General features: G+C 40.2%; 1 protein-coding gene across 7 annotated transcripts in view; it reads right to left on the bottom strand.

The window, feature by feature from the left end:
• Positions 1 to 10,728: 10,728 nt before the first annotated feature.
• The window catches only part of GK (glycerol kinase), a 76,237-nt gene continuing 73,663 nt past the window's right edge, over positions 10,729 to 13,302 (bottom strand). For all 7 annotated transcript variants that reach the window (XM_041740603.1, XM_041740604.1, XM_041740605.1 and 4 more), the window contains one exon: positions 10,729 to 12,789. In XM_041740603.1, coding sequence (XP_041596537.1) covers positions 12,779 to 12,789 — 11 coding nt within the window. In that variant the 3' untranslated portion in view covers positions 10,729 to 12,778. The remainder of the gene's footprint in view (positions 12,790 to 13,302) is intronic.

The raw sequence follows: 13,302 nt of genomic DNA, 5'->3' as shown, positions 1-13,302 counted from the left end.
AGGCAGAGGGGGAATCAGGTTCCCTGTGGGAAGCCTGATGTGGGACTCCATCCCAGAACCCTGGGGATCAAAGGCAGATGCTCAACCACTGAGCCACCCAGGGGCCCCAGTCCATTGTGAATTGATGTGGTTATTGAAATTCTTTTTTTAAAAAAAATACTTTATTTATTTATTTGAGAGAGAGAGGAGACAGAGAGAGATGGCAGGAATGGGATGAGGGGTGGAGGGAGAAGCTGACTCCCCAGTGAGAGAGAGCCTGATGCAGGGCTTCATCCTGGGACTTTGGGATCAGGACCTAAGCCAAAGACAGCCGCTTTACTGACTGAGCCACTTAGGTACTCCTGAACTGATGTGCTTAAAAATAGCTTTCAGGGACACCTGGGTGGCTCAGTCCATTAGGTGACTGTTGGCTTCAGCTCAGGTCATGATCTTTGGTTCCTGAGATGGAGCCCTGCATTTGCTCTGTGCTCAATGGGGAGTCTGCTTGAGATTCTCTCTCCCTCCCCCCTCCCTCTGCCCTCCCTCTCCCCTGGAGCTTGGGCTCTCTCTAAAATAAATGAGTAAATCTTTTTATTTTATTTTATTTATTTATTCGTGAAAGACACACAGAGAGAGGCAGAGAAAGAAGCAGCTCTCCACAGGGAGCCCGAAGTGGGACTCGATCCCAGAACCAGGATCACAACCCTGAGCCAAAGGCACATGCTCAACTGCTGAGCCACCCAGGCGTCCCAATGAATAAATCTTTTTTTTTTCCCCAATGAATAAATCTTAAAAAAAAAAAAAAAAACTTTTAAAAAACAGGATGTAACTAAGAAATTTCGAATAAATCTAGGAAAGCATAAAATGTGTAATTACCAGAGATATTACAGTTTTTTAAAAAAGATTTTATTTATTTATTCATGAGAGACACAGAGAGAGAGAAGCAGAGACTCAGGGAGAGGAAGAAACACAGGGAGAGAGGGAGACAGGCTCCATACAGGGAGCCTGACTTGGGACTTGATCCTGGGTCTCCAGGATCACACCCTGGGCCGAAGGCAGGTGCCAAACCGCTGAGCCACCCGGGCTGCCCGATGTTACAGTTTTTTTTTTTTAATTAATTAATTAATTAATTAATTATGATAGTCACAGAGAGAGAGAGAGAGAGAGGCAAGACATGGGCAGAGGGAGAAGCAGGCTCCATGCACCGGGAGCCCGATGTGGGATTTGATCCCCGGTCTCCAGGATCGCGCCCTGGGCCGAAGGCAGGTGCCAAACCGCTGCGCCACCCGGGCTGCCCGATGTTACAGTTTTTAAATAATTGATAAATGTTAAATTATAGATTGTGAAGGGAATTACAAATCTATGTTTATGGTTACCTGAAAAAACTAAGAAAAATCAAAGCTGCAAACAAGTGTAAATGGATTTATGGCTTTGCTTAAGCCTTTGGTCTTTATGATCCCCGCATGAAGGCATCATGGACATCTCCCATGGTCACCACAGTGCTTTCATTTAACTAGGATTCCGAACAGGGGACCCCAGCAACTTGTGCGCTGCCTTACAGCTGATAGAAAGATGCCAGAGAGGACAGAAAAGCCTGAGTGTGGAGAGCAGCGCCACCTGGGGGTTACATTTGTTTTTAACAAGAAACCAGCTTTTCAAGCGATAGCCAGGTCACTGGATCCTGTCCTACATGGCTTTTCGCAACCTGCTAAAAGATTTGACTACAAGTGGTGGACTTGGAGAAGATAAAGGAATCTTGTACACATGACTTAGTAAATTGTGATTGGATGTTTAAACGTTTCAGTAGAAATGGTTCAGCCTCTGTCCCTGTTATAATCGGTTAATGTTGGTATTATGGTGTCTAAAATATAACTCAATAGGGCAGCCTGGGTGGCTCAGCGGTTTAGCGCCGCCTTCAGCCCGGGGTGTGATCCTGGAGACCCGGGATCGAGTCCTACCCCAGGCTCCCTGCATGGGGCCTGCTTCTCCCTCTGCCTGTTTCTGCCTCTGTCTCTCTCTGTGTGTGTCTCTCACGAATAAATAAATAAAATATTTAAAAAATATATATAACTCAATAAAAACTCATACTATTTGAAATCCTGTCTACTATGATCAGGTGAAAGAAGTCTACGTTAACACTTGTAGCTTCACCAGTTCTTTTTCCAGTTGGGGGAAACAAATCTTTGGCTTGAACTGAACAGTTGGTTGGCTCAACCAAAGAACCTGGGGATGCCTATGAAGACAGGATTTTCTCTCCTTGGTTTTGAAAGGCAGCCTTCTTTCTGAGATGTCCGTGCTGTTACCAGGGAGTGCAATTCAGTTAGCCAGAGTCACTGAAGTAAATTAGGAAGCAGTAATAAGCAGCAACAGGCTTCAGAGCATACAAAGCCTGTGTACCAAACCCATGGCCCTGTCCAGGCCTGGCATATATATATTTGTACCTCTCTCTGAGGGAAGAAAAAGACTTGAAATAATTGTGTGGGAAGATCAGTAAGACTTCAACCCTTTTAGTTGGGAAAGCTTTCAGGATAAAAAAAAATTGCAGTAATGGACAGTGAGGGATGGGCTTATGCATGTACAATTAGAGCAATATGTCTTATCTTTCTATTACGAACTCTTTCAAACATACAGAGAAGTAGAGAAGATAGTAAATACATGTGTACTCACCACTCAGAAGTGTCAGATCTTACGATTTTGCTATATTAGCTCTACCTCTTTTAGTTTTTTAAACACAACTTTTCAGGTTCTGATTCCAACATCTCCCCTCTAGAGGTAACCACCATCCTAAACTTGGTATCATCCCTATGCAAGCTTTTTAAAAAAAAATTATTTATTTATTCATGAGAGACACACAGAGAGTGAGAGGCAGAGACACAGGAGGAGGGAGAAGCAGGCTCCATGCAGGGAGCCTGACCTGGGACTCAATGCTGGGACTCCAGAATCACACCCTGGGCTGAAGGCGGCGCTAAACCACTAAGCCACTCCGGCTGCCCCCATGCAAGCTTTATACCTCTAGTTCACCTGTATGTATCCATACAAGTAACACTTTGTGTTGTTTGTGTTAACATTTTTACATAAACCTTATGAACATTCAAGATCTTTGAAAACACTCAAAGTTTTGGGGGAAAAATTACCACAGGCATCATTTTAGGATTATGGATTATTTTCTACTCCTCCAGCCTATTTTCCAATTTTTCTAAAAGCAGTATTCTTATCTATTTCCAAAACAGCTATTTGATCCAAAAAAAGAAAAAAAAAGCACAGGAATGTTCCAGGTTTTGTTTTTTTATTTTATTATTTTTAAAATATTTTATTTATTTATTCATAAGAGACAGAGAGAGATAGAGGCAGCGACACAGGCAGAGGGAGAAGCAGGCTCCATGCAGGAAGCCCGACATGGGACTCGATCCTGGGTCTCCAGGATCACATCCTGGGTCAAAGGTGGCGCTAAACCACTGAGCCATCCAGGCTGCCCCTTTTGTTTTGTTTTAAAAGATTTTATTTGGGGATGCCTGGGTGGTTCAGCGGTTGAGCATCTGCCTTCGGCCCAGGGCGTGATCCTGGAGTCTGGGGATCAAGTCCCACATCAGGCTCCCTGCTTGGAGCCTGCTTCTCCCTCTGCGTATCTGTGTCTCTCATGAATAAATAAATAAATAAAACCTTTAAAAAAAAAAAAAAAAAAAAAAAAAAAAAAAAAAAAAAAACCTTTAAAAAAAATAAAAGATTTTATTTATTTGAGAGAGAATGAGAGAGCAGCAGTGAGAGGAAGAGGGAGAAGCCGACTCTCTGATGAGCAGGGATGCCTATACAGGGCTCGATCCCAGGACCTCAGGATCATGACCTGAGCTGAAGGCAGTAGCCTAACCAACTGAGCCACCCAGGAACCCCTGTTTTCTTTTTTTTTTTAAAGCAAGTATTAGGCTCAATTTGGGACCTTGAGATAAAGAGCCGCATGCTCTACCAACTGAGTCAGCCAAGGTGCCCTAAGGGATCCTCATTTTTCAAAAAAGATTTTATTTATTTATTCATGAGACACACAGGAGAGGCAGAGACATAGGCAGAGGGAGAAGCAGGCTCCCCACAGGGAGCCTGATGTGGGACTTGATCCTGGATCCCGGGATCACAACCTGAACCAAAGGCAGATGCTCAACCACTAAGCCACCCTGGTGACCCAGGAATGTTCATTTTATTTTTTTAAATTTTTGTTTTTACTGAAGTTCGATTTCTCAGTGTATAACACCCAGTGGTCATCACATCAAGTGCCCTCCTCAGTGTCCATCACCCAGTTGCTCATTTTATTTTATTTATTTAAAAAATTTTTTCCAGTTGCTCAATTTTTTTCTTTTTAAAGATTTATTTATTTATTTATGATAGACAGAGAGAGAGAGAGAGAGAGAGAGAGAGAGAGAGGCAGAGACACAGGAGGAGGGAGAAACAGGCTCCATGCCGGGAGCCTGACGTGGGACTCGATCCCGGGACTCCGGGATCGTGGCCTGGGCCAAAGGCAGGTGCCAAACTGCTGAGCCACCCAGGGATCCCCCAGTTGCTCATTTTAAAGAGCTCCCTGGGAGGTACTGGCTGGGTCAGTCAGTAGAGCATGTGACTCCATCTCAAGGGTCATGAGTTCGAGCCCCTCATTGGATGTAAAGTTAAAAAAAAAAAAAAAAAGAGTTCCCTGAGCTGAGAAACCAATGATGTAGACTGTGAACTGGCACTCACTGTCCTTTGTTTTGTTTAGTTCTTAAAGATTTTATTTATTTTTTCATGGGAGACAGAGAGAGAGAGGCAGAGACAGGCAGAGAGAGAAGCAGGCTCCCTGCGGGGAGCCCGATATGGGACTCAATTCTGGGACAGCGAGATCATGCCCAGAGCCAAAGACAGGTGCTCAACCACTGAGCTACCCAGGCGTCCCTCACTGTCCTTTGGATTAGATTTGCAGTTAATTGAAGAGGTAGATTACAATCATACCTATTGTTTCTTCTTTTAACTTTTGTAGTAAAGAAAAATGCGGTGTTAAGTTGGCAAAGGGCTGACAGTTTAAACAGTTTGGGGAGAAAGGATAATGAACATATGAAACTAAACTGTTGAGAACCTGGGGCACATGGATGGTGTAATCTTGAGTGTCCAAGTGTCCAACCCTTGGTTTTGGCTCAGGTCATGACCTCAGGCTCTGAGCTCAATGTGGAGTATGCTTAAGACTCTCTCTCCCTCTCCTCTGCCACTCCCCTCCACACTCTTCCTCTCTTTCAAATAAATCTTAAAAAAAAAAGCACTGTTTAGATCCTTAAGAAATGACAGAGGGTACTGCTTAGAGAAAAATCAAGTTACTGGTAATTTTGGTAATGTATTTTGGTTAACACTTTCAGAAGACTGGCTCTTTATCAAGGCTTTGGGGGAAACAGGTCAGATGCATCCTTTAATATTAGTATAGAGTATATTCTATTGGAGAGACCACGGAAATCTCTGGGAAGGTGAATAGAAGGCCAGATCTTTCGTTTTATCATAATCTTTTATGTATTAGTGTCTAAGGCATTTTCCTTTTTTCCAATATTAGATGCTTTAAAAAGTTAATAAAAGTGGAATAAAAAGGAGTTAAATTTATTAACCTCCATTTTCTCAAGGAGCCTTCCTTCCAAGGGCTCATTTCAGAGATTACAAACTTAAATGCCATTAGGGACTGGTCATAGGCTGACTTTACATAAGTGTGAATTAATAATTTTGATATTTTAAACAAGCCTGTGGGCTGAATTTGGCCTGTGGGTAACTAACTTGTAACATCTGAACTCTTACAGATTTTATTGATATATATACATATGCCATAAATGCTCCTTTAAAGTATATCATTCAGGGCAGCCCTGGTGGCTCAGTGGTTTAGCGCCTCCTTCAGCCCAGGGCCTGATCCTGGAGACCCAGGATCGAGTCCCGCATCAGGCTCCCTGCATGGAGCCTGCTTCTCCCTCTACCTGTGTCTCTGCCTCTCTCTCGCTCTGTGTCTTTCATGAATAATTAAAATCTTAAAAAAAAAAGAATATAAATGCAAACTCTTAACTCCATACCATTTTTAGTTGCATAGAAGAGAGAACAGAAACCTAGAGTTAAATTGGGGGAATATTATTTTTAAATTGTAATCTATAAGGGCACCTAGGTGGTTCAGTGGTTGAGTGTCTGCCTTTGGCTCAGGTCATGATCCTGAGGTCCTGGGATTGAATCTGGCATCAGGCTCCCTGTGGAAAGCCTGCTTCTCTCTCTGCCTATGTCTCTGCCTCTCTCTGTATCTTTCAGGAATAAATAAAATCTTTAAAAAAAATATATAATATATATTATTAATACTTCAGTAACAAGTAAGGAAATGTAATGTTTAAATGAGGAGAGAAACCTTCATTTAAAAATTATTTCTTGGGCAGTCCTGGTGGCTCAGCGGTTTAGTACAGACTAGGGTATGATCCTGGAGACAAGGGATCGAGTCCCATGTCGGGCTCCCTGCATGGAGCCTGCTCTCCCTCTGCCTGTGTCTCCCCCTCTCTCTCTGTGTTTCTCATGAATAAATAAATAAAATATTTTTAAAAAATCTTAAAAAAATAAAGTATATCATTCAGGGCAGCCAGGGTGGCTCAGCAGTTTAGCACTGCCTTCAGCCCACGGCATGATTCTGGGGACCCGGGATCGAGTCTCTCGTTGGGCTCCCTGCATGGAGCCTGCCTCTCCTCTGTGTCTCTCACGAATGAATAAATAAAATCTTTTTTTAAAAAAATAAAGTGTATCATTCAGTGGTTTTTAGTATATTCACCAAGTTGTACAACCATCGCCACTAATTCCAGAACATTTTCATCTCACCCCCCAAACCCTGTACCCATTGGCAGTTACTTCTTTCCTCTCCCTCGTCAGATGCTGGTGACTACTAATCATCTTTCCCTCTATGGATTTTTCTATTCTGGACATTTCCTACAAATGGAATCATATAGTATGTGGCTTGTGTCTTATTTTTTTCACTTTGTAGTTTTCAAGGTTCATTCATGTTCCAACATGAATGTATTAGTGCTTTATTCATTTTTATACCTGAATAATATTCCACTGTATGATATACCACCTTTTGTTTGTCCAGTCATCAACATTTGAATTGTTTCCTGTTTTTTGACTATTATGAATGACCTCTGAATTTATTTATTATAAAGATTTTATTTGAGAGTGTGTGTGAGAGAGAGAGCATGAGCAGGGGGTAGGGGTAGAGAGAGAAGGAGAAACAGACTCCTTGCTGAGCAGGGAGCCTGATGCAGGACTCGATCCTAGGACCGTGGGATCATGACCCGGACCAAAGGCAGATGCTCAACCAAGTCACCTGTGTGCCCTGAACTCTGAATTTAAAATTTTTATTTTTATTTTTATTTATTTATTTATTTTTATTTAAAGATGTTATTTATTTATTCATGATAGAGAGAGAGAGAGAGGCAGAGACACAGGCAGAGGGAGAAGCAGGCTCCATGCCAGGAGCCTGATGTGGGACTCGATCCTGGGTCTCCAGGATCGCGCCCTGGGCCAAAGGCAGGCGCTAAACCGCTGCGCCACCCAGGGATCCCCTGAATTTAAAATTTTTAAATTAGATTTTATTAAAGTAAGTTCTGTGCCCAGTGTGAAGTCCAACATGGGGCTTAAACTCACCAGATCATGCACCCCTTAAATTAGATTTATACACAGCTAATACATTAACATGGTTCAAGATCACAACACAATTAACATAGTTCAAATATATATAAACAGTGAAAAGTTTTTTTCTCACCCTTGTCTCCCACATGCCCAATTATCACTGTTCTGTCCCACTAAGTAAACACTATTAACAGTTCCTTAGGTATCCTCACAGCATAAGCAAACATCCCAGTTTTCTCTCTCTTTTTTAAATAGAATGAGAGAACACTTAGGCACTCCCCTGCACTTTACTTTTTCAATTTTCCTGGATAGGCTTTCATGTTACTACAGTATCGTTCTTTTCTAAAGCTACACGTTCTGTTGTGTGGTTGTACCAGTTTATTTATTTTTAAAGATTCTATTCTTAAGCAATGTCTATACCCAGTGTGGGGCTTGAACTCACAACCCCAACATTGAGTTGCATACTCCACTAACTGAGCCAGCCAGGCACCCCATGAGCAACTTGTCTTGAGCCTACCTTCTGCTTATCAGAATATTTACCTTTATATCTATATCCCCACATGTAATTCAATGGGTCTTTTTCACTAAATGTGATGAAAGGAAAATCTCAGGAAATACTTTTTAGTTTTTTCTCTATGGTGTTTAGCACATTTAATATTTTATCATAGGGCAGCCCTGGTGGCGCAGCGGTTTAGTATAGTCTGCAGCCTGGGGTGTGATCCTGGAGACCCGGGATTGAGTCCCATGTCAGGCTCCCTGCATGGAGCCTGCTTCTCCCTCTGCCTGTGTCTCTGCCTCTCTCTGTCTCTATGAATGGATAAATAAAATCTTTTTAAAAAATATTTTATCATAAAACCACAATTAAGATACATTCCTATAAAGTACAAGTAGCAATCAAGTTGATTTAAAAGTCAGTTTTCAAGGCACCTGGGTGGCTCAGTTGGTTAAGCATCTGCTTTTGGCTCAGGTCATGATCTCAGGGTCCTGGGATTGAACCCTGAATCAGGATCCTTGCTCAGCGGGGAGCCTGCTTCTCCCTCTCCCTCTCTTCTGCCTGCCACTCCCCCTGCTCGTGCTGTCAAATAAGTAACCTTTAAAAAAATAAAATAAGCTATTAAAAATTTAGTCAAGGGAAGCCTGGGTGGCTCAGCAGTTGAGCATCTGTCTTTGACCTCAGGGCGTGATCCCAGAGTCCTGGGATTGAGTCCTGCATTGGGCTCCCTGCGGAGAGCCTGCTTCTCCCTCTGCCTGTGTCTCTCATGAATAAATATATTTTAAAATAAATTTAGTCAAAAAATAATTTCTGGAACCCCTGTACACTGTTGATAGGAATGTAAAATGGTGCAGTCCCTATGGAAAACAGTATGGAGATTCCTTAAAAAATTAAAAATAGAATTACGATAAGATTCAGCAATCTCACTTCTGGGTATTTATACACAAAAATGGAAATCAGGATCTCAAGGAATTATCTACAGTCTCAAGTTCACTGCAGCAGTATTCACAACATCCAAGTTATGGAAACAAGCCAAAAGTCCATTTACAGATGAGTGGATAAAAAAATGTGGTACATACATACAATGAAATATTATTTAGCCTCAAAAGAAGGAGATCTGGGGCACCTGGGTGGTTCAATCAGTGAAGTGTCTGCCTTTGGCTCAGGTTGTGATCTCAGGGTCCTAGGCTGCTCAACAGGGAGCCCGCTCCTCCTCCCTCTGCCCTTCCCCCTGCTTGTGCTTTTTCTCTCAGATGAATAAAATCTTCAAAAAGGGAGGAAATCCTACCATTTGCAACATCACTGGACATAGATGACATCATGCTAAGTGAAATAAGCCACACAAGGAAAGTCAAATACTGCATGATCTCACTTATATGTGGAATCTAAAGAGGAAACAAAAATGTCAAACTTATAGCAACAGAGAGTAAATTAGTGCTTACCAGGGGTTGGGGAAATGGGGAGTTGCTGTTCAACGGGTTCAGTTAGTTATATGAGAAAAGTTCAAGAGTGGCTGTCTAATGTGCGGTCTATGGTTAACAACAGGGTACTGTGCACTTAAGCGTTTGTTAAGAGGGTAGATCTCATGGTAAGCATTCTTTTTTTTTTTTTTTTTTAAGATTTATTTATTCATGAGAGACACACAGAGAGAGAGAGAGGCAGAGGCATAGGCAGAGGGAGAAGCAGGCTCCATGCCAGGAGCCTGATGTGGGACTCCATCCTAGGTCTCCAGGATCAGGCCCCAGGCTGAAGGCGGCGCTAAACCGCTGAGCCACCCGGGGTTGGCCTCACGGTAAGCATTCTTACCACACCCACACCCAAAGCAAAGGGACACAAGGAAGCTTGTGAGGGGGGATGGGTATGTTTATTATCATGACTGTGGTGATGGTATAATGGGTGTTTGCAGATGTCCAAACTCCAAATTGTATACATTAAATTTGTGCAGTTTTCTGTGTATCAATTTTATACCTCATTAAAGGTGTAACAAATAACTTCTGTACTTCTATTTACTATTAGGCAGACGCCAGGAGTTAAACACTATCCACTCTACCATCAACGCTGTTAGTTTCTGCCGCTGGGACATCTTGTTTGCTGGTTTCCCATAAATAGCTATCATTCTTCATTCCCACATGATGCAAAACATTCAGAAATCAAAGAATTGAATTCCGGTGCTTCAAAAGAAACACTGAAAATTCTAAGATATCTAAGAAGAGTCAGAGAAGCAAAGATGCATTTACTTCTTTTACTGATTAACTAAAAAAACAAAGGACTGAGGTATGGGCTATCAAGTTGAGAGAACAATAGCACACTTGACTCCACCAGCTCAGACCCAGATAGAACAGAAAGAAACCAGTAGAAAGGCATGGCTAGCCATGAGAGGCTCTAATTGATAAGGACTTCTGACATCAGCAAGTATTTTCTGGATGCTGAGATAGAACAGTACAGTCTTTTCCAATAGAATGATTAAGGTGCTCATCATTCCAGAAACAACTACTTAGGCTTTTGGTTAATTCTTCAGAGTATGCCTGATTGAGTACTAACAGTTGAGTTTTAGGTTTCCTGAAACATCCTTCTGGATTTAACTTTGATCTAAGTCTATAAATGAGAAATGCAAGTAAGAATGAGGGGTCAATTTATTTTAAGTCAACTTATCATTAAATACCAATGTGCACAGTTTCAAACATTTATAAATATTGCCGTTTATAGAAAATTAATGTAATCTTAAAATTACCTGAACATTTAACATTTACAATTAACCTACTTTTGTAGAAACAATTATGTTTAAAAGTACCCTCATCACAAAGTAATAATTTCACAATACCTTTCTATAATATTTTTGTCATTCAAATGGCAGCTGCATCAATAAAACCCAAGTAGATTCAATAATTTAGAAACAGTACAATCAGAACTGCAAATGCAAGCTACCATTAATTCCAAACAAAACAAAATCTTTTATACTAATATATAAATATTTTCCCATTTTTTCAGTACAGGTTGAAGAAAATATTAGAAGGCAGTATTTTATTTGTAGTAAACAGAAATTAATCTGACGATTTTAAAAAACTGACATTAAGATGCTAGATTAGGTAGGTTTTTATAACATGTAATACTAAATATTTTGAGAAATTCTTGGTTTCACTGGAAGCCATTTCTAACTGCAAACCTTTCTTCAGTTGTACTATTGACAGTAAGTGGAGATAATTCTCTGTGATCCCAAAGAGAACTAATAACATATTTGGAAAAAAAAAGATTCTTGGCTTTATTCCTAAGGTTTTCTTCTACTTAAGTGTTTAACCTTTTATTGATATCCCCTCAAAAGAATCCCAAATATGTCTAAAATTATGTCAAAGGAAGATAACTTTATATGGACTAGTGCTTGTTTGAAAACAGTATTTACCATAGGATTCCACAGCTTTTTTGGTCTTTTTCTTTTCTTTCTTTTTTTTTTTTTTTTAACATATATCCAGCTAAAACAATTAAATAAAAAGGTGTAAGATATAAGAAAATAGTTGAAGTCACAAAAAGTACATTTTCTTTTATTGACATAGAACATAAACTTTAAATGCTGGCTCTTTAAGAAAAAGTTTCTCCTTGTAAATATGCATAACTGTTGCCCAAAAATGGTATAACAGTGTTTTCCCCGAAATATTTATACACATAGTGGTCCACTTAAGGCCAGCCCCATTATATCCTACTGAATACAATGTGCTCTGAATTTATAAATGGGCTACCCTCTGTATATAAAATATATAGGCATGTATGTTATACATACAAAGTAAGAAATATAAAAAGGAGAGATGAAAAGAAAAAAGTGTTCTTCCCTGTAAGATCCAGACAGAAATTTAGTCTAATTAGTGAGATCATGTAAAACATACTCTTAATTTATAAATGGGCTTCCCTCAGTATATAAAATATATAGGCATGTATGTTACATATACAAAGTGAAAAATATAAAAAGAGATGAAAAAAGAAAGGAAAAAGTGTCCTTCCCTAGAAGACCCAGATGGCAATTCAATGAATTAGTGAGACCGTGTAAAATGTCTGAAGAAATTCAGTTTTGGCAAATACCTTTCTGAAAAATATCTAAGCTCTGAGAGAGTACTAAATTTCCATTTTAAGAATTTAGTAGAGGTTTCCACTTAAACATCCAGGGAAGATGTTGTGGTCTTCTTAATATGCAGAAAAGAGGACTTTTAAAAGGGTCTGTTAACAACAAAACAAAACAAAGCAAAACAAAACAAAACACCACTCATTTTTAGCTCGTTAGTAATCACCCCTTAGTCAAGTGTGTGTAGTGTAGAGAATAAAATCCTAGACCATCAGCATTTGAGTGTGTCTGACGAAAGATTCCAGTGATGGACCCGAATTCTTCCTAGATCTCAGAGGGAATGGGGCAGGACGCGAAGGTAAAGGAGGGGTCAGCCCCGAAGGTGGCTGGTCCAATCTTAACTCTTGATGTTAAAAAACACACCAAATGTTTCTATAGCATTCTTTCTGCTGCATTTTCTTTATTTCAAGCCACAGGTCTACTTGGAGGGTCATGCAGCAAGTGGCTTATAAATAAAATCGGAGTCTATGAATAGTGTCATCACATTAAAAGACAATTGTTGGATTCTCCCATTAGGCAAAGAGCTCGCATCTTTGGAATCCATGAGTTGGTATCATTTATGGGATACCTAAAATGGGGAACGAAAATCATATATGTCAATAACAACATAAACACAGTTTAGGAGTTAAGGCAATGAAGACTATTCAATCATTTATTGAGCTACAAATTCCACATGATTTCTAAATACTGCTTCACAGTTAAAATGCAGCAAATATAACTAGGCTGATTCCAAAATTAGCAAATATTAACACTACTGCTAACTGTTTACCAAGGCAAGCAATTCCCACTGTTATCCAATCTCAGCATATGTTACCAAGAGAGAGAACCTAAAGATGATAACCACATCCATTTGGAAGCCTAGGAATTTAGACAGGCAATGTATTCCTTAGCTTAGAGAGATAAGCTTTATGTCTCAGTTTCCTGAGAGTAGGCCTTTTTATCCCTCATGGTATCAAGGGGGAAACAGGAGGAAAAAAAAAATCAGTGAAAACATTCAGTTGCAATATTCTTTCCCCTTTTCCAAACCATCATTATGCAGCCAGAAAAACTCAAGATAATGAAAAAAAAATATAGAACTTTT

Source organism: Vulpes lagopus, chromosome X (assembly GCF_018345385.1).
Source record: "Vulpes lagopus strain Blue_001 chromosome X, ASM1834538v1, whole genome shotgun sequence".
In the NCBI taxonomy this organism is placed as follows: Eukaryota; Metazoa; Chordata; class Mammalia; order Carnivora; family Canidae; genus Vulpes; species Vulpes lagopus.
Note: the sequence above shows the minus strand (reverse complement) of the source record. Positions and strands in the feature narration are given on the sequence as shown.